Source organism: Amaranthus tricolor, chromosome 4 (genome assembly GCF_026212465.1).
Source record: "Amaranthus tricolor cultivar Red isolate AtriRed21 chromosome 4, ASM2621246v1, whole genome shotgun sequence".
Classification (NCBI taxonomy): domain Eukaryota; kingdom Viridiplantae; phylum Streptophyta; class Magnoliopsida; order Caryophyllales; family Amaranthaceae; genus Amaranthus; species Amaranthus tricolor.
Genome location: NC_080050.1, coordinates 24,430,315 through 24,456,176, shown reverse-complemented (window position 1 = coordinate 24,456,176; position 25,862 = coordinate 24,430,315). Strand labels below are relative to the sequence as shown.

Below are 25,862 nucleotides of genomic sequence, written 5' to 3'. Positions count from 1 at the left end.
GGATGTACGGACGCTTATTTTGGGAATTAAGTTTTCACGAAGTTTATTTTTGAAATTATGTTGTTAAATAATCTTATTTTTTTCAAATTTACAGAATTTTCCACCTCGGACCCATCATATATGGAAAAGGCCCAAAATCTCGTATATGGGTCAAGTGAACCCATACATTGATGACAATGACCAGAGTAAAGTCACGTGCAAAACCATAGCGAAGTAGAGAACCGTTATAAAAGCACGTGATAAGACCCCAGAAATTTGAATTCGAACTCGTACAAAGCGCCAATACGATCCCAACTTTAATAAAAAAAAATATAATAATTCATTTTGTTTTTGGCCCCATCATCTTTCACAAAATCGCTATTTCAAATTCAATTTCAATTTCAAAATTTCTCTATTCAACAACGTTCGTCATTTTCACCCTACTTTCTCTCTCCATATTAGGTCATTTCTCTCTCCTCTATTACTCACCCTGAATCTCCATTAGCTCAAGTTTCTTCTTTACCCCAATTTCACCATCCCTAATTTTCTTCGATGTTCTTCTTCTTCTTCGTTTCCTTGAGGAATTTACCCTAACTTTTGCGCAATCTGAAAATTGGTTTTTAATTTCTAGGTTTTAATAAAATGGAGATTAACGGTGAAGGTAAGAGTTCATCAACGCATGATAAAGAATGTGTGCGTGTCGCTGTCAATGTACGGCCATTGATCACTTCGGAGCTTCTTCTAGGTTGCACCGATTGCATTACCGTTTTTCCCGGTGAACCTCAGGTGAATTATTTTGAATATTTTTCTTGATTTCGTTATGTTTATATTATTAATTTTAGGTTAATTTTTATGTTCCTTATGTATGAAATTTTGTGAAACCAGGTGCAAATTGGGTCTCATGCGTTCACATTTGACTATGTTTTTGGAAGTGGAGGAATTCCTTGTGCGAGAATTTTTGATGAATGTGTTGCGCCTTTAATTGATGCTTTATTCAAAGGTTACAACGGTACCGTTCTTGCTTATGGTCAGGTTAGTTCGAATAAAATAGTAGTCCCATTTTACTGTTTTCATTCGATATCATTACTAATTGGCATCTTTGATTGCTTTATCGTGGTGGAACTCTAGATTTTTAACAGATATTAATGAACAAATAAATATCAACGTGTAACCACCGTTGAAAGACCGCAATAGTTTTAGTGTTTTCACTATTAAGTGTCTTGACAAAAACCATTTTAGAAAAAAATAGTAATGCAATTAATTATTAGCTGTTTATATTTTGTGTATCTTTTTGTGCAATTTATCAGCTACTATTATTCTAAGTAGTTGGATTTTGCTTGTTACTATTTCGCTTTTGTGGGTGGAGTTGGCTGATTGTTATTGAATTTTGTTGTACCCAAGACGGGTTCCGGGAAGACATACACCATGGGAACAAATTATAGTGGTGGAGATACAGCAGAGGGAATAATCCCAAAAGTCATGCACACAATTTTTTCTCGGGTTGAGTCAATGAGAGGTTCGACCGAGTTCCTTATTCGAGTGTCCTTTATTGAGGTAAACTAATTTGTACAAAATTGCATTTTAACTTTTTTTTTTCCCTGGAATGTATACCGTGATGTATGGCAATCTGAATAAGCAATTTCTTCAACTGATCAGATCTTCAAAGAGGAAGTTTTTGATCTTCTTGAAGCAGCAAAGTCCACTGGACCTTCTAGAGCTCCAATACAAATTAGAGAAACAGTTAATGGTGGCATTACGTTAGCTGGTGTTACAGAGGCAGAAGTAAGGTCAAAAGAAGAGATGGCAACGTATTTGACACGTGGTTCTGTTGCTCGTGCCACTGGTAGCACTAACATGAACAGCCAATCAAGGTACTTGCAAACTGACAGAATTTAATAATGCAGTTTCCTATTTTTCTTCGTAAAGGAAGTTTTGAAAGACATTAAATTGACGGACGTCTACCTATTCTATATTTGAAGTCTTATTATGATTTTAGAACAAATTGGTTTTGGTTTTCTATTTTGGAATACACATTAGATAATTGTAGCTTATGTGTTTTTATCTTAGACATCAAACTCTCTCTTATTAGCTAGTTGTCTTACTTTTCACCTGATTATTTAAATGGCTGCTGCTTGTATTTGTATGGTTGAAGTTGAGCTTATTATTTATCCTACCGTGCAATTTTCTTTTCATAAAGAGCTGCTTTGTTTTTCTCATGAAAAATTTTCATTTATTTAGTCGATCCCATGCTATTTTTACAATAGCAATGGAACAAAAAAAGATTGTGCCAAATGGTGAAATAAGTGAAGACATATTAAGTGCGAAGCTTCACTTGGTTGATCTTGCTGGTTCTGAACGGGCCAAACGAACAGGGGCAGATGGAATGCGTTTGAAGGAAGGTAAAATTTTTTGTATCCTTTTTAACTAAGATATTGTATAAGTAATGTTGCTTATACACTTACCTTTTGCGTATGTTTAGGAATTCACATCAACAAGGGACTTCTAGCTCTTGGTAATGTAATCAGTGCCCTTGGAGATGAAAAGAAAAGGAAAGAAGGAGGACACGTACCATACCGAGACAGCAAGCTCACACGACTATTACAGGTAGAAATTAACATCATATAACTTATTAATGTGCCACAATGTTAGAAGTATGGCTCCAGATTTGTGAGTAGTTGCGACAATTGTGATATAACCATTATCCTAGTTTCTTCGAATTTGTTTGGAGATCTCAGTAAAGTTTCTCTATTAGACCAATCTTGTGTGATACCTCGGGTTGAGTTTTAAAAAAATGATGGACTACTCATCTCAACAAAGATGCATCTTTTTAGGGAGCCCATTTGCCAAGAACTTTATAGTTAAGCAAGTTTAGTGGGGAGAAATCTTAGAATGAGTGACTTTCCTAGGAAGTTTTTCTGGGTGCGCACAAGTGAGGATAAAGTGCGCTGAAAAGACTTATGTTGGTTTATGGGGCTAGTCTACAATCTCCATGGGTAGTCACTGGCGTTGCGAGGAGCCAGGGTGTTACAAATAATATCAGAGCAACCCAGGATCGTCGCTGATAATGTGTTCAATACACCTAGCGGGGGATTAAATCCTGAAACTAATGTGCAACGAGGACGTTGCATTCCTAAGGGGGGTGAGTATGATGCCCCGACTGATAATGTGTCAACAAGATGCATCTTCTTTTCTTGGGAGCCTATTTGCCAAGAAATTCACTGGCAAGCGTGCTTAGTGGGGAGCAATTTTAGGATGGGTGACCTTCTGATAAGTTTTTAGGGTGTGCACGAGTGAGGTGAAAGTGCACTAAAAAGACTTATGTTGGTCTGTGGGCAAGTCTACAGTCTCCATGGGTAGTTACTAGTAGTCAGAGGGGCCAGGGTTAATCTTGTATTTTCTAGATAAAGAATTTTTATATGTTTTACGCATTTTTTTCTGATGTACTTTTCCTCTTTATGTCTCTACCTTACAATTTGTAACTTTCGTCTCTAAATTACTAGGATTCATTGGGAGGAAATAGCAAAACCGTAATGATTGGTATGTTGGTCTCTCCTGTTGCAATTCTTCATAGATTAAAACTCACAAATATAAAGCTCAACCCAAGAATATGGGGGAGAACAAGCTTTTCACTTTTTTCCATCTTGTTTACAGCGTGTGTTAGCCCTGCTGATACCAATGCAGAGGAAACTCTAAATACCCTGAAGTACGCAAATCGTACTCGTAATATTCAAAATAAGGCAGTTGTAAGTTCTTCTTCTATCATCATGTACACCTTTAATGAGTTATATTCTCTGCTAAGATTACATTGATTTTTCAGGTAAATCGTGATCCAATTGCTGCTCAGATGCAAAAAATGCGGGGTCAAATTGAGCAGCTTCAGGCAGAGCTGCTTTATTACCGTGGTGATTCTAGCGTCTCTTTTGAAGAGCTTCAGGTGCTGCATTTGATAGAAGTTTTACTTTGTATACTAGGTGTGTAATAATAACAATTGCTATTTTGTAGATTTTGAAGCACAAAATATCATTACTTGAAGAGAGTAATGCTGAGCTACAACGCGAACTTCAAGAACGGCGCATTAGTTGTGAGCATTTAGCTCAGCGTGCTCGTGATGCACAGGTTTGTCTTAAAAACAATATTTAAATTCAGATGTATGTTTGGGTGGTTTGCTTTTGTCATACTCATGAAGTTATTGACAATTCTTGTTTTTAGGTTGAAAAGGACCAACTGATTATTAAACTTGAAGCAGCTAGGAATGGAAAGCCATGGGATGAGATTGAGCCTTTGGGGAATCAGGCATGGACCTCTTGTTTACTCATGAATATTTTTATGATGCATATAATCAAGGTTGTTAGGGTCGAGATTCCTCCTACGATCGATGAGGGGGGTAGATCAAAATCGGTAAAATTAGATCGTAGGATCGTTGATCGTACAAATATTCATTTATATGCTTTGGATAACTGATTATCAATTATATTTGTCATTTTTAAAGTTTTAAGGTGTCAATAAAAATTTATTTGACCTCATCTATTAAGTTATGATAAATAATACTTTTATTAACCATTTAAAATGCAAATCAAGAAAAACTTGAATTTTACAGTCATATTGTTATAATAATTTTACATATATTCATGTATAAGTGAATCTAGATTATAAGATATTTTTTTTACGATTTAGACTATCCTAGTAGGTTCAGATCGTTGAATCATTGGATCGTAAAATGGTATCATGATCCTACTTCTTAAATTTATGAGATAAGTGAGATTGTATGATCCTACCAACTTTAAGATCCTACCTAAGATCCGGATCAGTCATCTATTTTTGGATTGTATAAATTGTTCGAGATTCTAATAACCATGCATATAATTGTGTTAATGAGTTCCATGAGTTGTGTGACAGGAAATTGATTTGGTCAAGAGTTATGTGTCAAAGATCCAAGAATTGGAGCAAGAGTTGGTGCGACTCCAACATTTGAGCAGAATGAAGCGCGATGGTTTTCATGATTTTGACTCAGATGATGACGCTCTACCCTCAAAGAATGATTACCTAGCCAACCTCAGTGAGCTTTCGTCTGAATCTGATACAAAGGAGATGGCAGGTAAAGTTGTGGCTCAATTGATTTTATTTATAAGTTATGCCTATTGTCTATACATGAGTTGCATCTCCTTTTTTGTATATTATAATATATCTTCATTGCTTTCTAAAGCTACATGTTTCTAAATGTGGAAATAATCATTTTACATAGGTGTTGACATTGAAGAGAAGGAGTTAGAGCATTCCTCTTTACAAGAAAGATTAGACATGGAATTAAAAGAATTAGACAGGAAACTACAACAGAAGGAGGTACATTTTTTCATCTTCACCTTTTCCTTTTCATTGAGAAAGCCTTTTTGTTCTTGGGCAGTATGCTTGTGCTTTTTGTGGATACTGATAGATTGAGGAAAAGGTGTATGGTAGAATTGCTCACTTTTAATGCTAATGTATTGTGTATACCTTGTGTATTTCTAATAAACCCACCTTTGTTATGATGTTGATGCTAATTAGGCTGAAATGAAGCGCGTTGCTGGTTCTGATACGTCAGTTCTTAAGCAGCATTATGAAAAGAAAGTTTTTGAATTGGAACATGAAAAGAAGGCCTTGCAGGTCAGTATGGTTTATTGATTGCTAATTTTAAGTAAAGAGTCATTTGTCTGAGTCCTATTGTGTTAACAGAAAGAGATTGAGGACCTGAAGCATAAACTTGGTAGTATTTCGTCAACCTCTGGTGACGGTGCTCAAAAACTCAAAGAAGAATACCTTCAGAAGCTAAATGTACTCGAATCACAGGTGAGTTTTGTAGCTTGCATGTAGTTATAAATTTATAATTACATGTGTTTCTGTCAAGTTACATTCTTTTTTCCTTTCAGGTTTCTGAGCTAAAAAAGAAACAAGAAGCTCAAGCTCAAATTCTAAGACAAAAGCAAAAGAGTGATGATGCAGCAAAGAGGTTGCAGGATGAGATACAGCGAATAAAATCACAGAAGGTTTGTTGGTTTTTCATAAAAAAATGTATAATTTGGAGAGTTGGAATTTTGAGGCTCTAATACCTTAAATAAACTAATTAATTATGGTTATAAAAACATCTAAAACAGGTTCAATTACAAAACAAAATTAAGCAAGAATCTGAACAGTTTAGATTGTGGAAGGCATCGCGGGAAAAAGAAGTGCTCCAGGTAGATTGTGAAGAATTTTATTTTAATTGCCTTTTCTTTGTTGATCAGCATGCTTATTGCTATAATTTCAAATATGAGTAACTAGGTAACTATGGTTTTGTAACTAATTTTTTTTTGTTTTAAGTAGTAGCAGCGACCAACTGTTTTCCCAAATTCCTAACCTTTTAACTTCTGTCTATGCCCTTATATGGGTAAATGTAAAATATGTATCGTTTTTTCTATTTTGTCTGTCCCTGTTCTTGCGATGTTGATGGCATGAATTAAGACATTCTTGCAGAATACAAATAAGCTGTCAATTACTGAGTGAATGCAACTGAAGTAATTATCTTTTGCATTTGTTTTCTACCTTTATAGACTATTTCATGTCCATACTTTCCTTTTATGTTGGTCTAATTCCAATTGTGTTTGAACAAGGCATTGATTTGTTTTTATATAAACCTTATTGGTCCGCAGCTTAAGAAAGAGGGAAGGAGGAATGAGTACGAGATGCACAAACTGTTGGCACTGAATCAGAGGCAAAAGATGGTAACACGTTTTTACACCCTCTGCATGGATGGTGGGATAAAGGAATGTCATGCTGAAGTTAATCTGCATGTGCCAGGTTTTGCAGCGGAAGACTGAAGAGGCATCTATGGCAACAAAGCGATTAAAGGAGCTCCTTGAGTCTCGAAAGGCTGCTTCTCGAGAAGGATTTGGTGAGATTAAATTCACGAGTATCATTTTGTACACGCCTATTATATATCAATCATCTAACATGGGTTCAATTTTGCTTCTCTTTTAAATCATTCAGCTGCCGGCATTGCCAATGGACCTGGAGCACAGGTTCGCATAAGCTGTTTTTTAAAAAATTTCCATTGGCCGATCTTTTGACATTTTCAATTGGGTTAAATTCCAGCTGGGTTGTTTATAATTTCTATTGGCATTGAGTGCTTCTAACATGTTTTTCTATGTGGCTAAGGCTCTGATGCATGGAATTGAGCATGAACTTGAGGTTACAGTACGTGTGCATGAAGTTCGCTCCCAATATGAGCGCCAAATGGAAGAGTAAGTTTTGAAAAATTTCAAATCATATGTACTTCTATTTATATGAAATTGCAAAAGTAATTTTTTTTTTTCAAAGGTAAATTAGAAACAACCTCTTTGTTATGATAAGGGTTAGGTTGCATAGATGCTAACCTTATAAAAACTCTTGTAGGTCGGAACCTTCTATGAATCCTTAGAGTAAATGCATTTGTAACTTGTACATCATCTTAGGACTTTAGAAATCCCGTATGATAATATTGTGGATTGATCCTTGCATCGATGGAGCATTAGCTTCAAGAACGTGAAGTTCATCTGGTTCTTATTTGAAAATCCTTCATAGTTTCATCATTCCTTTGATTTGATGGCATTTCAAGATTGTTTTTTAACACTTTGTGAATTATTTGTGTATGATGGAATGTAAGATTCACGTTCTTTTTATTTTTCGTCTGATGCTACTCTATGTTGACCGTGATACATATTGACTTATTGAGCACGAGCTTAACCTATTTGTGATATACTGGAATTGCTGGACTAAGTTATTATTTGGTTCCATAACTTGTGTAGTCTTTAATTTGGTAACTTCTGATGCTTTGGATGCCTATGCACTATTGTCTGTTTCTAATTTTTGGCTTGTTAATATCACATTTAATAATTTATTGCTGGCTGAGCTCTTTAATCCTGAAGGTTACATTAATACTTTGGTAATCTGGCTTGCTGGCCTGTAGCACATGGATTCTAGCTTGTTTATTTTGATATGAATAGGGTGAATATTTTAATTATGATATTTCAATTGATATTCAATTGATAGCACTTTTGAACCATACATACATATTTTTGTTTTTCAGGAGGACCAAAATGGCTCAAGAGATTGCAAGGCTGAAAGAAGAAGCTGTAATGCTAAAACAGAATAATTTGAGGTAAAGCATACAATTGTTTGTCATTAAATTTCGAATTCTGAATTTTCTGGTATATTTTTGCCGTTTAATTAAACAATGAACCTTTTATGCTTGTTTGGTGCAGTGAATGTCCTGAAAGCATGTCTCCTGGTGCAAGAAACTCAAGGATTTTTGCACTTGAAAATATGCTTGCAACTTCTTCTAGCACCTTGGTCTCAATGGCATCTCAACTATCAGAGGCAGAAGAACGTGAACGTGTCTTTAGTGGTAGAGGACGCTGGAACCAAGTTCGCTCTCTTGCTGAAGCAAAAAATTTGATGAACTTTCTATTTAATTTGGCGTCATCCTCCAGGTATGAATTCCTGTAATGTCAGATGCTAATTTGTGAAACTTGACAACAACAAACAAGCACACCAGGAAGTTATTTGTTTTATTTGAATGACTTATTTGGCCATAGAATAATTTTATGATTGTGTTTGCAGATGCATGGTACGCGATAGAGAACTTGACTGTAGAGAGAAGGATTCTGAGATAAAGGATTTGAAAGAGAAGGTTGTTAAGCTCAATGGTTGTGTTAAACAACTGGAGAAACAAAATTCAGAACTTAAGCAGCAGTTGCAGCACGTGAGTACTTCATAACACCAAAAATTTACATATTCTTCTTCTGAAGCCATAACATTTGGCATTTTGTTCACATAAATTGACCTTTAGTTGTATTTTCTTGCTGAAATAGGTACAATCAGTCTATGGTGAAATCCGTACGTATGACTTGCGTCAGGTTTAGTAACTTTTTTTCCACTTGTGCTTTCTTATGCTTTAGTTTCATTTTCTGCAGTTCTGAGAATGGATCTTTGTATTGTTCTGTAATCTCTTCTAGGGTCCAAGAAGCTCTGGTTTTTTTAAGTTTCCTGGTAATAGTTTAGAGCTATTGGAGGACATGGATACCTCTGATTCGGAGCATTCTCAATCTGGCGAGGAGTCTGCGGATGATGAATGGGTACATCCCATGTTTATTGGAAAGAAAAGGAACGCCAGGAAGGGAGGTCGTTCAGGTTCCGAGTCTCAATCATTAGAAACTGATGGTAGTGAAAGTCTGAAAAGAGAGGATTCAGTTGATACAGTCAGTTCAGGTAAAGAGAAGTCCATACATGGCCTCTGCTGTTCATGTAGCAAACAATCATTTTGCAAGACCATGAAGTGTGAATGCCGTGCGGTTGGAGGAAACTGCTCCGAATCCTGTGGCTGCTCCTCCAATAAATGTAGTAATAGAGAAGACCAGAAGGTTAATGTGGAAGAGCAAGACACAGGGAGTAAAAAGAATGGCATACTTCCCGATGAAGTTGAGCATGCTCAAGATCTTGCTTCCCAAGGTGCAACTTTACTTCGAAGCGCACTAGCTGACATGCCAGCTGAACAACGTGAAGAAAATTGTGGTTCAAGGAAGCCTTTGGCTGACATTGGGAATACAACGGTACAATCATTTTCTATCTCTCTTTGCTTATTAAGATATTTCCATATTGTCTATCATTGTTGACATGGACGTTGCAGAGCAAATTAAATGCTCCAAAGCCAAACAAGCGGAAAACGTGGAGGAAATCAACAATTCAGCTAGTCCCCGCAGCCCCAGCTTCGGGCCAAGCTGAGAATCAATCTGTAAAGGAGAGTAATGCTGTCGAGAATAATGTAGAAGCAAAGCCAGAGAGCAGTACAGCTGAAACGAACATCCCTTTGAAGTTACCAAGGGCAATGCGATCTGCTTCATCAAACATCAGTAATCCTTTGAGAGTGAAGAATTCAGAACATGGAGAAGAACCTGTTGTACAGAAAGAGTCTGGTGAACCTGCTCGGAGAAGTCCTCTACGCAGACCAAAGAAAACCGAGGAAAAAGAAAATTTTAATCATTAATGTTAAAGTGGTGATCTCTTTATATAGGAATTCTGTAGAGCCTTTGATAGTTGAAGCCATCTTGAGCCCACTTGGAGAGATTTAGACGAGGATTGATCGATCCTTGATTCATTGGGGACTTGGGGACTTGGTATCATTGATTGATCCTCAATTTATTGGTATCATTCATGGGGAATTTGGGTAGGGGTTAAGAGGCATCGTGTATTTCTTCAATTTGTTTACCATCGCGTTAACTGGTGTGACCTTTAGTTTTCTTGAGGTTTTTAGACCCCTAACTGTGCTGTATGTAAGAGATTAGTTCAAGAAGCAGATAAATATAGGTGCTGCTTTGTTTTAATTACCACAAATTGTTTGATTACCACCAAAATTTGTTTTATTTTTGTAAGATTTTTGCATATGGTAGCATCCTGTTAGATTCTTGTATATTTCTTTTTAATTCACTATTTTAACGTTTCTACCCTTATGAAGTGTTGGTTGTTGCCCTAATCCATTTTTATTTAGCATACAATTAGCTTGCTTCAGTACAAATGATTTTTCCGCCATTTTACCATCTTCAAACACCAAAATATAGGACGGAGGGATTATTATATAGATGAGATAAGCACTTGGTAGTAAAAAGAAAAAATCATATCAATCGATAAATTCAATCTAAAAACAAAAATCTATTTTAATGTACCTTGCATAAGAAGGGAAGGACCTTGCATATTTCATTCCCTTGATGAAATTGTTGTGAACATATCTTGATGTGAATCCTATATTATAAGTATGAGTTATCTGATACAAAATAGCAAAAAAGCAATGGAATGTACCTGCAGATTTTTGAAGGAAATAACGATGACATGAGACAGGGATACATACTATTTATATGATAGGGTGTTACTAAAGTTCGCCAGCCCCTTTTCATTTTATTGCCACTCCTTAAAATTACGTATTTGTTCCCGAAGTTTAAAAAATTATAAAATTGCCACTGGATTTAAAACTTAATTAATAAATGTTAATCACACTTAATAACACTTTAATCCGGAAGATTTGCCTATATATATCGAATTCTCAGTCGCGTATGAAGTACGAATTCAAACACGGTACTATCTCTCTAAAAACTCTTAAACAAGCTGTTACCTGTAATCGGTTAACTATGGTTAACGAAAGCGACTACGAATCGGATGCGGTACGTAAATTTTTCGTTTTGAATCGTTGGAAATTAAAAAAAAAAATTAAATCGCACAAAACTGGGTGACTGAACCATGGTTCAATCGCACAAAACTGGGCGACTGGACCATGGTTCAATCGCACAAAACTAGACGACTGGACCATGGTTCAGTCGCACAAAACTAGGCGACTGAAACATGGTCCAGTCGCCCAGTTTTGTGCGACTGAATCATGGTTTAGTCGCCCAGTTTTATGCGATTATTATTATTTTTTTTAAATTTTTTATTTTTATTTATTTACGTAAATTTTTTATTTTTATTATTATTATTATTATTGTTGTTGTCATTATTAATTTTAATTTTTGTAATTTTATTATTATTATTATTATTATTATTATTATTATTATTATTATTATTTTTATTAATTCTTTTTTTAGTATTAGTATTTTTATTAATTTTTGTTATAATTATTAGTTAAATTTTCGTTATTAATGTAATTAATTTATATTATTTTGATTTCAAATTTGCAGGATTTTGAAAATTTTGAAGACAACGTAGACTATTCCGGTAGCTTTGTTACGGATAGGGAATTTATTTTCGTAGATGAGTTACATAGTTGGGCCGATGCGATAGCAATCACAATTGGTTTTCAATTTACACGTGCTTCTTATAAAAAGAAAGAAGGACGTTCTAGAGTTAGTGTCTATTTAAGATGTCACCGCTATAGTAATATTAGGGGTGATGTACCTAATCTAGATAATACTGCCCGACCTGGTTCTAAAAGTAGAAGTTGCGGGTGTAAATTTTTGATTGTAGGAAGTAGTCGTAAACAAGGAGAAAGACCTTGGACGGTAAGGGTGTGTCCTCGTGAAAAGGAAAACATAACCACCCGTTCTTAGTGTACAGAGATGGTCATATAAGGGCGAATATGATCAATGTAGATATTCGGGAGCACATACGACAGCTTAATGCAACCGGAATGCAACCAGCCTTTATTATGAATTCTATTAGAGATAATTTTCCTGGTTTTTATGCTAGTATGAATCAGATATATAATATTAGGCAATGAATAAGGAGAGAAGAAATGGAAGGTAGGACTCACCTTAAACACTGTCTTCATATGGCCACAGAACTTAATTACGTGGTCTGGACAGACTTGGATAGCGAAGGGCAATTGAACAGACTGTTAATTGCAAATCCTACCTCTATCCAAATGATACGTACGTGGCCGTATGTTGTGCTGATAGATACAATGTACAAAACGAACAAACAAAAGTGGCCACTATTTGAAGTGATCGGAATGACGCCAACCAATCACAACTTCTTGGTTGCATTTTGTTTGATGCGAGATGAGGCAGCTGTGTTGTATTCGTGGGTGTTGCAGTGATTGAGAGATATTTTCGGCACTGCTCAGACTCCTAGGGTCATTGTAACCAATCGAGACGAAGGTTTATCTGCAGCTGTTCGTGACGTCTTCCCAGGTAAAAAGGTTTTGCTGATAAGGTATTATTGTTCTATCTATTGAATATGTCTTAATTACGTTCACTGTTATGTTTAATGTAGATGTGCAACATTTGTTATGCATCTGGCATATTGCCAACGACGTTGAGAACATGGTGGAAAAATTGTGTGGCGGGAAAAAAAATCAACAAGGCCAAATATTCAGACAGGGCAGATGGAACCCCTTGGTTGAAAGTTCTACAATCGGGGAATTTAACAGAGATGGCAAGCGATCATGAGTACGTGGTCGGTTAGGAACAAAAAGGTCATTCGGTATTCGGCTGGAACATGGATTCCACTTAGAGAGAAATTTGTGCGTGCGTGGACGAATGATTGTTGCCACTTGGGTAACATGACTACCAGCAGAGTTGAAAGCCAATACTCGTCTTTCAAGTATTACCTTGGTAGCGGTAATAGCTCATTCGATACCCTTTTTAAAAGGGCACACGCACAGATTACAAATCAGCAAGCCAGGATCCGACAAGCGCTACAGGAATCCATGAATTATGTAGCAAGGTCGTTGCGACAACATTTCTTTAGACCTTTATATCGCCACGTATCTATCTATGCCTTGGAGCAGCTCCAGCTTGAGTATAACCGCATGTTAGAACTGGGTGATTTTGTACTAAACAAATGCGGTTGTGTACTTCAACAAACTCATGGATTGCCGTGTGCATGCTATTTACATATGTGCATCGGTTCACATGGTGCTTTGTATGTGGATGACATTCATCAATTTTGGAGTACTTTGAGGTACATAGAGGTAGGAGACGAGACCAACGAAGGAGTACGATACACGAACGCCAATGATAAGGAGTACTTTCAATCTCTGGTCGATGAAGTCCTTAAATCTGATCCCGCTGTTGTACGCCGAATGTCTCAGGTACTTGAATATGAACTACACCCAGAAGGAGCCGAAATACCTGAGCCTTACGCAAGTCCACCGTGAAAGGGAAGACCAAGTACAAGTAAAACCATGAGAAGGAAAAAAAGCGCATTTGAATATAGCAGATCATTTTCTCGTGGTCGAGGGTCTAGATCTTCATCCCACGGGAGATATAGTGGCAGATCTAGTGGTCGAGAAACGCAATCTTCAGTAGGACTTAAGTATAGTTTCAACTTATCCGGTACATGACTATCGTTTTTATTATTTACTTTCATTTGTTACAACTTCATCTTATTAAATTTATTTTCAATTACTGTAGATGATCAAGGAGGGCATGATTTTTCAGAGTTTCCATGGCCTAATGACATCCCATTCATTCTTCCACCTTACTTGTTTGACTGGATTGATGTGTTAGGTGATGGTAATTGTGGATTTAGAGCTATTTCCGTCACAGAGCTGGGAGACAAGGAAGCATGGCCTCTTTTAAGACGTGCTATGTGTATGGAAATGCAAATGAACTGAGAGTAATACCTAGTTTTGTATCTATCCCAGGAGTCGTTAGACGAGGCTATATTCAAAATAGGTTCACACGGCAATGGACCTGCTCCTTTTATTCACTGGATGGATGCACCGATGGCTTTGTACTCTGCAGCAACGTTTCTACACATTGGCATTGCTTATTATGGTTCTAGTAACTGTGACACGATGTACAACTGTTTGGTTGTTCCATTAAGGAAAGCACCGGGCGTGCACAGTGTAAATAAAGTTATACATATATGTTGGGTGAATGGAAATCATTATGTTCAACTTTTAATGAACAACGATTCATCCCCATTGCCGCCCATCCATCAATGTTGAGAGAAGTAGTTGACAATTTCACCAGACATATTGACACACATTTCACTACGAGGATTATGCTCTGAAATAATTTACGCGGGCCACGACCACCACCAAATAACACCGCTGACGATGCTGTAAATTTAGATACTCCATAGTCTTACGTGTTGTATAAATCCTTATTTACTTGTATTATAGAAATGATTCAATTTGTATATAGTCCATAGTTATACTACTGTATATAGTGGTTGTTATAGAACATGTAGAAGACATTCATTGTGTATAGCAACGATTTAATCATGAATTAAATATGATGTACATAGCGTCGACGAAAATAAATACAATCATTAATGTAAAACAGTTTAAGTACAGACTATGAAGGGCCACGCCCTTTAAAAATTTGCCGTTCAGCAAATAAATCTCTACAATCATTAAGGTATATTTCTACCGCATGTCGTTGACGGGGGTTCATATCCGCGAGCGAAGGAGGTAGCCTAGCCACTGGAGCGAATCGACTGGGCCATTCATTGAGGAACTGAAAAAACAAAAGGAAAAAAGGAGTTAACAAGATATAATACAACATCAAACAAACACAAACACATAGCATAAAAGAAGTATATTTTCAAAACTCACGTATTCCGCTCTGCTCTGAGAAGGACCAGGTTCTGCAGTCGGGCCTTTGTCAGGGGCTATGTACGGGTGCGAGCACACTCTAAACCAGTCAACGTAATTAGGTTCCGGCTCTGATGGAACAGATGCCCGTCGAAGGCCCTGCTCAACAACGCCGGCACTAAAGGGGAACCTACTCCATGTCTCCAAATAAACAGCAGAAGAAGCAAAGGTCACAGAGTAGGTGCCGTGTGCCGGTCGGAGAGCCTTGGTTGGTCTCATAGGAGCGGGGGGAATAGCCTGCACGAACCCGATCTGTCGCAAAGTCTGCTCCGACAAATACACCTCGACTATATCAAAGCACGTGATACCCCTGATGATGAAGGTGCGTGGGTGCTCATTCAGCAACGCACTAGGAGCAGAAATGTACGGAGTCCATTCCACCTGCATGCAGGCCAAGTTAACAAATAAGAATAATGTACAATTAAAAACACATGCATAACAAAATTAACTTTAAGTACAATACCTGAGTCTCCGTCATTGAGTCAAGAACCCTGCGGCAGTCCCTCAGCCTGTCCACCTCACGACATGGTTTCTTCGTTGACCACATCTCCGCCCTAGTCATGTTTGGCACATCTTCTCGGCGAGGATGAGGGCGGAAAGCGGGAAAGTACTCATAGATCCATGTCTGGAGCAATGTCAGGCATCCCGCAATGGTCTTGCAACCAGCCCTAGATGCCATTCCGAGCTGCCTATACAAGCAGGCCAAGGTCACCGCACCCCAGGCCACCTTTTGCTGATTGACGTTCACGGCTAGTATCGGGTGAGGTCGCATGCCAATTCTGGTCTTATCCGCCAGCAAGGTAGAGCCGACGATAGCCATGTAGTACGCTGTCGTCTGGGTATCCATGGCCTGCGACCTATGACACAGCCGCATCAGTTCAACAACGTTGACGCAGCCGCAGGTGAACGCACCCCTACGCCGAAGCTCAGACATAGGCTCCCCGAACAGATTGGTGATACCGACGTGCCACTCTGCCTTAGAAGGCTCAGCCGACAGAGAACCTTCAATAGAAATGACTACTATGCGTTGCACGTCGCGCAACATAATTGTCATTTCCCCCATGGCATGTGGAAGGTATTCGTATCCGGCTGCCACGTCTCCACGAACGTCGATATCAAAGCACAGTCGATGTGCTGGTGCATAATGTCCGGTAGTCGGCTGAGGGAAGTGGCAGGTAGAACATCGTTTAGCGCATCGGACATATCCCTCAGTCAGATGATGGACTCCACCGGCCTCTTCCTAATACGGTAATCCAGAATCGGAGGTGTACGCTCGGAGCCGTCGAAAATAAATTTAGCTATGTGCCTGCCATAGCTAGGGATCAGTCGCGTATCTGTCGGCCCCCCAGGCTGGGGCGATGTGACTAACCAGTCCTTGTTAGCGGACTGTGAGGACCTGCTCTCTCGTGGCGGCTCATTATCGACGAAACTACATCTTGTGCGCTCAGATGCGGCAGAAGAATTAGGGCCGCCATGTGCGAATCTCTCGTCGGGCCCACGAACAATTGTCCAGTCCAATGGGCGAGAATCGAGAGCTTTGTATTGAATATCATCAGCATCATTATCATCATCACTAGAAACCCCCCAACTACTCTGGATGCTGCCAGACTGGTCATCAAGAGGGGTTCGGACTAGGTCTAGCGCACTCGACCTTTGGGCAATACTGTGTCTGGCAGCCTCTTCCTGCCTAGCCCTCCTAGCGAAACCCGTTACCCCCTCTCATGCGGGTCCCCTCTGAGTAAGGTAGACCTAGAACTACTACCTCTCAACAATTGTCTAAAAAAATCCTTTCCTTTTCCTTGATTACCAGCCATTTACTACAATTTTTGACAATTTCATTAAATATTAATAATAAATGAACATAATCAAATATTACGTTACATTAACCAGATGAACAAAAAATAATATTAATTTTCTAAATTGACAATAAACATAAAAATAATAACAACATTAACAAAAGTAATAACATTAATAATAATCATAACAATAATAACACAAATAATAACAATAATCATAACACTAATAAAAAAATAATTATGATTAAAATTAAAGGATAATATAATAACAACAATAATAATAACAACCCCACACTGATCCTTTGGTGGTTACAATTATGATAGGGCAAATGAAGCTAAGGCAAGAGCTGGTAGATACTGGAAGCACCACTGACCTTATAACGATGGAGCGTCTTAAGCAAATGAAGTTTGAAGAAAAACACTTGCAACCTATGGATAAACCACTAATCAGGTTTGGGGGTAATCAAGTCCTACCTTTGCGGAATATCATACTCCCTGTATGAATTGGAGAAAAAGACAATTGCAGAACAGTGCCTATCCATTCATTGTAGTAGACTTGAAATTTCCTTACAATGCCATCATGGGGCTCCCCCTCATAAACAAATCAAAGCCGCAATCTTCCCTCATCAACTTTTACTGCAATTTGAACAAGATGATGGACAAGTCGGCATTCTTAAGGGAGATCAAGTGATGGCCCGTCAATGCCTCATTAACACCTTAAAACAAGAAGGGACTCATGGCATTCCCTCCAAGAGGAAAAGAGAAGAAAAACCTCCCTCCATCATGAGTGTGTACGTGGACACCCTGAATACGCGTGAAAGGCCTCGACCAATTGAGCAACATAAGGAGATAGAGATATTTCAAGGAAGATCAATTACAGTAGGCAAAAACCTTTCAGAAACAGTAAGACACGATGTCTTGGCCACTATAGCCGAGTTTCGTGACATCTTCGCTTTTTCTGTAGATGAAATGCCTGGTATACCGCCAAGTGTTATGTGTCACAAGCTCGATATAAAGCCCAGCTACAAACCAGTTAAACAAAAGCTGCGACATCAAGGAAAAGAGAGGATCGAAGCCGTAAAAGAAGAGGTGGAAAAACTGCTAAAAACCGGGTTCATTCGAGAATGTAAGTATTCAAATTGGCTTTCCAATGTCGTCCTCGTGAAAAAGCCAAATAGGACGTGGAGAATGTGCGTTGATTTAACAGATCTAAATAAAGTGTGTCCGAAAGATGATTATCCTCTTCTTAAAATAGATCGCTTAGTGGATTCAACGGCAGGCCATGCCCTCCAAAGCTTCATGGACGCCAATGCGGGTTACCATCAAATCCCCTTAGCCGTAGAAGATCAGTCTCACACGACATTTATTACAAATTTTGGTGTGTATTGCTATAAGGTCATGCCCGTTGGATTAAAAGCAAACAATCATCTGAACATGTCGCGAATCTACGTGAAACATTCATGACCCGTCGTAACCATCAAATGAGACTCAATCCTGATAAATGAGTATTTGGAGTCACTAGAGGGAAATGTCTTGGTTTTCTCATAGACGAAAGAGGCATTGAAGCGAATCCTAATAAGATTCGCGCAATATTGGATATGTAATCTCCAACATCAGTAAAAGAAGTCCAAAGACTAACAGGATGTGTTGCAGCTTTAGGGAGATTCATGTCCAAATCAGCAGACAAATGCTCCCCCTTCTTTAAAACCCTTAAGCAAATGAAGTTCGAATGGACAAGTGAGGCCGAAGAATCCTTCAACCAATTGAAGGAATATTTAGCTTCTCTGCCAAAACTGGTTTCATTGATCGATGGAGAAACCTTAGTTTTATATGTCTCTGTTTCGGAATACTCTTTGTCAGGGGTATTGATTGCTGAAAGATAAAAGAAATAACTCCCTGTGTACTACATAAGTCATGCTTTTCGTGGCTCAGAAGGAAACTACAACGAACTTGAAAAAGTATTGTTTGTAGTGGTAATGGTAAGGAGATAACTAAAACCCTACTTCCAATCACATCAAATCATAGTGAGAACAAGCCAACCTTTGAAGAAGATTCTTGAAGGAAAAAACCAATCAAGCCGCATAGCCGATTGGGCCAACCAGTTGGTAGACTTTGGGATTGAATATGAGCCACGCACCACGATCAAAGCTAAAGCCCTAGCTGAATTCATAGCTGAAAGCACTAGTCCATGTTCTAATGATCCTAACCAGGAATGGAAACTATACGTGGATGGCTCCTCCACAAAATCCACAAGTGGGGCAGGCCTACTTATCATATCTTCTGCTGGGGTTCATATGGAAAGAGCAGTCAGATTTGAATTCGCAGCTTCCAATAATAAAGCCGAATATGAAGCGCTACTCCTAGGGCTAAAAATATGTTATGAAGCTGGGGCTAGGATCTTATCCACTTTTTTCGATTCCCAATTGATTGTTGGACAAGTGAACGGGGAATTTGAGGCTAAAAATGATAGCATGAAAATGTACCTGCAATATGTAGAGGAATTTGTCAAGAAATTTGACAAATTCACACTGGCTCATATACCAAGATCCGAAAATGCACACGCCGACTCTTTGACAAGATTGGCAAGCTTAGCCAAAACATCTAAAGCTCGTGATATTATCTAGGAAGTACTTCCTAACCCCAACATCAACTTTATGGTCTAAACAATTGAAAGATAAGAGACATAGATAGAACTAGGGATGGCAACGGGTCGGATCTGGACCGGGTCCAGGTGGACCCGGATCCGGATCCGTTTTTAAGAACAGGATCCAGATCCGCGGGTCCAGTTTTGAAGGACCCAGATCCGGATCCGCGGGTCCAGTTTTGAAGGACCCAGATCCGGATCCGCGGATACTGCGGATCCAGTACCGGATCCGGGTCCAAAACGGGTCCAGTTTTAATTTTTTTTTTAATATGTTTAGATTGCAATAAAGCGATATTAATAGACTAATGTTAATAACATATATAATTTCACAATAAACAACATAAATCAACCACTAAACTCAAATACATCAACATAAATCAACCACTAAACTCAAATAAATAAAAAATTACTCCACATAAATCGAAAATTACCATTAAACTCAACATAAATAAACCATTAAACTCAAATAAATCAACATAAATCAACCCTTAAACTCAAATAAATCAACATAAATCAACCACTAAACTCAAATAAATCAACATAAATCAACCACTAAACTCAAATAAATAAATAACTACTCAACATAAATCAAATTTAGTGTAGGAAAAAAAAAATTAGGGTTCATAAGTTCATTACCTCCTCCTGTGATGGTGCTGGACTGCGACTGTGAGAGAGAGCGACTGTGAGAGAGAGCGAGGCAGAGGGACTGAGGGAGGGAGGGATTCTGCTAGGAGCGAAGGAATCAGCCGTGTAAGTGTTGTACTGCTGCGAGCCTGCGACAGTGAGAGGCTGAGAGCCTGCGAGACAGATTCGAGAGGAGGGAGATGGGAGTTTGGGATTTGGGAGGGAGAAGACAAGCTACTGGGAGGTGGGTATTCAAAAGGCAAAAATAGGGCTAGGGTTAGGGAATAGGCAGTAAGGGCGTATAACTGCGTAAGGCCGCTGCACTGCTGCAGTGCTGATATAAAAAAAATTTAAAAAAAATAAAAAAAACGGGTCCTCTAGATCCGCGGGTCCGGGTCTGGGTATTTTTCTTAGATTCGGATCCAGACCCGTGAAATTTAACAGGATCCGGATCCGACCCGGACCCGACGGGTCTATAATTTTAGGACCCAGATCCGTGAAAACGGATACGGATCCACGGATCCGGGTCGGGTCCAGTACCCATTGCCATCCCTAGATAGAACCATATATCCAAAATCCCCAGAATAAACTCTTACCAGAAGATGAGAGTCGAGCAAAGCTCCTCCAAAAGAAGGTGAAATGGTTTGGGTTTCACGAAGGAGTTCGCTCTACTAAAATTCGTATACAAACCCTCTCCTAAAGTGTGTAACCCCTAAAGAAGGGAATTATATCCTTCGTGAAATACACGAAGGTGGGTGCGGAATCCACCAAGGCGTTCGAATTGTCATAAGTAAAGTCTTTAAAAGTGGATACTACTTGCCTTCTCTCAAGAACGATGCCGAAAAATTGATAAATCGTTGCCCCAAATGTCAATACTTTTCAAAGGTAAACAAAAAGCCATCCAACTAGCTTACACCTATCCAAGTATTCTTGCCATTTGACAAGTGAGGTATGGATCTTCTTGGTCCTTTCCCGCTAGCTAAGGGACAAAAAAAGTTCATTATTGTGGCCATCGATTATTTCTCCAAGTATGTGGAAGTAGAAGCACTCAGTACCATTATAGATAAACAAGTATGTTAGTTCATATGGCGCAACATCATAACAAAGTATGGCATCGCGTCATCATCACGGACAATGGACGACAATTCATCAATAAGAATACCGTCGAATATTGTGACAAATTCAATATCCAGATCCAGTTCAGTTATGTGTCTCGTCCACAAACTTATGGCCAAGTAGAATCAGCTAATAAGGAAAATTTGAATGGCCTCAAAAAGAAAATAGAAGGGGCAAAAGGCACTTGGGATGAAGAATTGCCGGGCATCCTATGGGTTAGTCGTACAACAATAAAAGATGCAACATATCATACTCCTTTTTCCTTGGTCTACGATTCTAAAGCAGTCTACCCGTAGAAATTGGCATACCCTCAACAAGGGTGGCCTATTATTCACATGAAGAGAACGAAAAAGAAAAGAGAATAAACTTGGATTTGATACCAGAGAATAGGGGAAATGCTCTCCTAAGATTAATAGCTCATAAACAACGAATAACTCGTCATTTCAATCGCCATGTCAAAAGGAGACATCTCCAAATTGGGGATTTTGTTCTCCACAAAATCGAAGCCACGGGACAAATAACAGAAAAATGCAAGCTTAGGGCCAATTGGGATGGTTCATTCAGAATTATCCGCATCATCAAACCAGGGACATTTGAGTTAGAAGATATGGAGTTCATCACAAATTATCAAGCTTTTCATCGTGCATCGTTATCATAGATTCAGTATTTTCATCATTCATTGTTCAAGTATTTTAATCATTCATCAGTTTTCGTTAATTTGTCAGTAAAGACTCATTTATTTTAGTCTTCGTTTTCTTGTCAGATTTCATCTGTTTCGTCAAGTCATTTAAATAAAGTTTACTCATTTTAGATCATCCGATGCTTTTATTGATTGCAAATCTTGTTAAATTCAACATTTTCTATTAAATCAATCATTATCCACTATGTCTACAAGTTGGACTCCTTATAAAGAGTCCTACGTCAAAGTATTCTAAGTATTCACAAGTTTCAATATGAATCATTCAATGGTTCAGTCGCAATATAGAAAAGTCAAACTCCTTATGAGAGTCCAATAACATAAAAATTCTAAATATTCACAAGTTTCAATATATATATTTCAAAAACAGACTATCAAATGTGTAACAACCCGACTTACCGTTGACTAGGTAACCAGGGTCGTCACGGGGATTATTTCCCAAGAAACTTAAATCATATCCCAAAACCTGGGCAAAGGTATCACCAGCTCTATTACGAAACCAACACAGCTAAATCTCAAACCAAATATCTAATCTAAACATAAAGTAACCATACAACTCACTACGAGTCCATTATAATCAACATAATCAGAACTAATCAGAACTAATATACATTAAACAAATTCCTAATACAAACTATAAGCTTCCACGGTCTCAGCTCAAAAGGACATCCTTAGCACTATCATCAACATTGCTAACCCGATTATTCCCGACCGGATCCGATTTGTAATCAGCTAAAAGATGGAAACAACAAGGAATCAGATTAAACTGAGTGAGAAGCAACAATCCAAAACAATTAAACACAGCAATTCAAAACAATGGTTTAAAAGCAACATCAGTTTCCTAGATCTATGTGCGCACAGGGTAGTTGAGAGGAACATCCATAGCTCTAAGGCTATGTCTCTCTCGGGTGAAGCTAGTCAATATCTTAATGACAATTCGCTTCAAAAACAGGGAGTAGGGAACCATGTTCCTCAACTCCGTCAATGACCAACTCGCAAGCCTGATCCATTGACCATATCAATATCAGCATAATCATTCATAAGACATTTATCACATTCATATAAATTTCACAAACTTTAAATAAACATTTTGCAAATGGTAGCCTGGCCAGACCCCTTTTTAAGGGACTGTTACTACTCACCAATAACGCTTCAAGAAGCGAAGTCCGTTTCTCCACGATCACTAGAAAGGTTCCTCGATGATGTCGTCTCCTGGAGCATAACAAACATAACATCACAACAAAGTGTTCGATACTACAAACTAGATTTATATAACTCATTGTATCTCCTTCTATGATCGCATCTTAGTTCCATCTTCTATTCTAATAATTCTAATTTCAAAGATTGCGCAAGTTCTAATTCTAACCCCAACATATATAAATTAATATAACCTTGTTTAAGACTAGCTTATAACCTTGTAACGATCATACGTCTCCACAATTCCCTTTGTATTTCCAATTCAAACACTTCTAGTTCATTTAACTCAAACCAAGAAACTAAACAAGTTTTAACCAGCTATCCTAAAAGAAAAACACAACTAATTTATTCATTCAACTAATAACTTCCACACGAACCCTGATACTTTCAAGAATAAACAATCATATAAAATCAAGGGTTATATCCAACACTTACAATTACCCAACTATTAAATAAATAGCTACAACAAAGAACTATCCACCACTAGCAAATTCACATGAATCAACTAACATTTAAGAACATCAAGTTTCCATAAACTTTCCACATTCAATATCCTATCGATATCCTAATCTTCGTAAATTCATACTAATTAATAATTCCACAATTAAGTTCTTATCACCACTTTGACCTATAATTATCATTAACAACATTCAAATCCAAATCCTCACCACTACCTATACACCATCAAGACACTACGAATCCATTCCCACAAATTATTTCACAAGTATCTGGTATTATATCTAAGAGTATCAATCTATTCAATTATTCAACATTATCATAACTTGTCACAACTCTTAGTTCCTAACAGTAATTCAGCAGCTAAATATACATATCCAACAGCTAGTCTCAATCAACAAAACTTATCTAATTAGGAATCCCGTAATGGTTTTAGGACACCTCTTACTAAAACAGGCATAACTCACTCATACGGAAACCAAATGAGACGATTTAAGTGGCTACGCGACCATTACTCAGAGCTCTACTATTCTTATTAAGACACTAAAACCCAGAAACAATTAAAACGATCCCAAAATAGCCAAAACAGAAGGTTTGTTATGGATTTTTAAGACAGAGTGCTAGTATTTCACTATTTTGAACATAACTCTCTCATATAAACTCATTTTGGAGCGATTCAAGTGCCCACGTGATCGCGACTTGAAGCTCTACAAATCTCATGAAGACTTCAAAACCCCAAAACGACTCTAACTATTTCAAAAACAGCAACACAAATTCGGACAGAACAAAACGGAACCTCATTGTCGATCTTTATTACAGTCTACTAGTATTTTGGACATAACTTCCTCATACGAACTCATCTCGGGGTGATTCAAGTGTCCACACGACCGCGACTCAAAGTTCTACAAATCTCAAGAAGACATAAGAACCCAAAAACAATCAGAACCATCCCTAAAATAGCCAAAACAGAAAGTTCAGTTTATGAACTGAAATTTCAGAATCCCAAATACTCAATTTGATACTAGAACTCAAATAACCCAAATAACCAATTCTAATCAACACTAAAAACAACTCAATTACTAATTAAAATCATATACTCTAATTAAACTCAAGTTGATGCTTAAATTTGAAACTAAAAAACCCCAAATTAACAATGAATACTAAACTACTACCAAATTCAACAATCATTGTTTATGCTTAAGAACTTAAAACTACTTTAAAACATTCAATTTATACTTAAATAAGATAGTTTGTGGATTACCTCAATTACCATTGAAGGACCTTTCAACTTTTAATCTTGAACTTCAATTCACTAATTTTTCCCAAATCAGAAACCCTAACTTGATTCTTCAATAAACCAAAAACAAAGAGGTGAGGAAGTGGTGACTGAAGTGGCGGCAAAGGTGGTGCAGCAGCTCCGTTGACAGTGGAGGGAGGACAAGAACCGGCTGCTACTGAACCGTGAGGGAGAGGAAAGGAGGCAGTGTTGAGAGTTTGAAGGAATAAAAGATGAGGATGAAGAAAGAAATGGGGAAGGGGTATGTCGGTTTAAATGAGATAGGAATGGGTTTATTTTTAGCTTTGACCCGTTAAATTCTATCAAAGTCGTCTCGTCGTAAGACAATCTTATATAAGACATGCTGTAAGGGTATAATAAACGATTTACGAAATAAGTAAAATTTCGTAATTGGTTGTATGAATAAGGATTGCATTTGAGAATTTATTTTTTCAATACTTTATTTAAATTTATTTTTATAAAGATAAGATAGTAATCAATTAATAAAATATAATCAAAATACACTTTTATCGAAGTACTCTTTATACGAATTTTATACATTAAATAAAATATACCTCTTTCTTGAAAATGTTAACAAATCAAATACTTGAGTCGATATTATCAAAAGAATAATATTATTACTCGAATTAACTTACTTAATAACCCCAATCAGCTTAATAAACTTATAATCAAGCTTTATTAAATATAGTCTATTTCAAAATGACTAACCAAAAAATTTAAAAAAAGCAAATTAAGTTATCAGATGGCGATATAAACCAAGTCTAAGACAAGGCGGCATCACAGCCGAATCAATACATATTTATAAAGAGTTTAAATTGATCACATCCAAAAAAAAGTATAGCTAAACAAGTTTGAAGATCACAAATTCAGGAATAAGGCCCACATTGGCCGAGTAATGTTAAGTACAAATCCGATTACGACTCGGATCCAGCAACCCCTTCTTATGGACTTGGAGTGAAACTCATGTATTCTTCGATGTT

The 25,862-nt window shown here is 37.7% G+C and overlaps 2 protein-coding genes and 1 long non-coding RNA gene across 4 annotated transcripts; 1 reads left to right on the top strand and 2 right to left on the bottom strand.

The window, feature by feature from the left end:
* The first annotated feature begins 354 nt into the window (after positions 1-354).
* Positions 355-10,478, top strand: LOC130811012 (kinesin-like protein KIN-4C). 2 transcript variants are annotated; one of them, XM_057677138.1, is made up of 28 exons: positions 361-441; positions 611-765; positions 865-1,011; positions 1,381-1,533; positions 1,636-1,850; positions 2,218-2,378; positions 2,459-2,583; positions 3,480-3,516; positions 3,631-3,722; positions 3,797-3,913; positions 3,982-4,095; positions 4,189-4,272; positions 4,876-5,074; positions 5,222-5,319; positions 5,521-5,619; positions 5,689-5,802; positions 5,883-5,999; positions 6,108-6,188; positions 6,642-6,713; positions 6,790-6,883; positions 6,979-7,010; positions 7,147-7,232; positions 8,057-8,128; positions 8,232-8,459; positions 8,590-8,731; positions 8,841-8,885; positions 8,985-9,578; positions 9,656-10,478. In XM_057677138.1, the coding sequence occupies exons 2-28, from the start codon at positions 622-624 to the stop codon at positions 10,010-10,012; spliced, it is 3,819 nt and encodes a 1,272-aa protein (XP_057533121.1). In that variant the 5' UTR covers positions 361-441; positions 611-621; the 3' UTR covers positions 10,013-10,478. The 2 variants fall into 2 exon arrangements, with proteins under 2 accessions (XP_057533119.1, XP_057533121.1); XM_057677136.1 differs by having other exon boundaries at positions 355-765.
* Positions 10,178-15,827, bottom strand: LOC130810875 (protein MAIN-LIKE 2-like). Its single transcript, XM_057677000.1, has 6 exons — positions 15,519-15,827; positions 15,190-15,436; positions 15,017-15,072; positions 14,832-14,918; positions 10,689-10,786; positions 10,178-10,292 (listed from the first exon to the last, which is right to left on the bottom strand). Exons 1-6 carry the CDS (start codon positions 15,825-15,827, stop codon positions 10,178-10,180), a joined length of 912 nt encoding a protein of 303 aa, XP_057532983.1.
* A 6,356-nt stretch (positions 15,828-22,183) lies between these two features.
* On the bottom strand, positions 22,184-25,131 carry LOC130811409 (uncharacterized). Its single transcript, XR_009041166.1, has 3 exons — positions 24,847-25,131; positions 23,075-23,144; positions 22,184-22,664 (listed from the first exon to the last, which is right to left on the bottom strand). It is a non-coding gene; the product is annotated as an uncharacterized LOC130811409 (long non-coding RNA).
* Positions 25,132-25,862: the final 731 nt, after the last annotated feature.

Coding starts and splice junctions, on each gene's coding strand:
- LOC130811012 (XM_057677136.1), top strand. CDS start 622: ATGGAGATTAACGGTGAAGGTAAGAGTTCATCAACGCATGATAAAGAA. Junction 5,075..5,221: donor TGATACAAAGGAGATGGCAG/GTAAAGTTGTGG, acceptor CATTTTACATAG/GTGTTGACATTGAAGAGAAG. Junction 6,000..6,107: donor AGCGAATAAAATCACAGAAG/GTTTGTTGGTTT, acceptor CATCTAAAACAG/GTTCAATTACAAAACAAAAT.
- LOC130810875 (XM_057677000.1), bottom strand. CDS start 15,827: ATGCGACCTCACCCGATACTAGCCGTGAACGTCAATCAGCAAAAGGTG. Junction 15,073..15,189: donor TGTTTATTTGGAGACATGGA/GTAGGTTCCCCT, acceptor ACCCGTACATAG/CCCCTGACAAAGGCCCGACT. Junction 10,787..14,831: donor ACCCCCGTCAACGACATGCG/GTAGAAATATAC, acceptor ATTTTGTATCAG/ATAACTCATACTTATAATAT.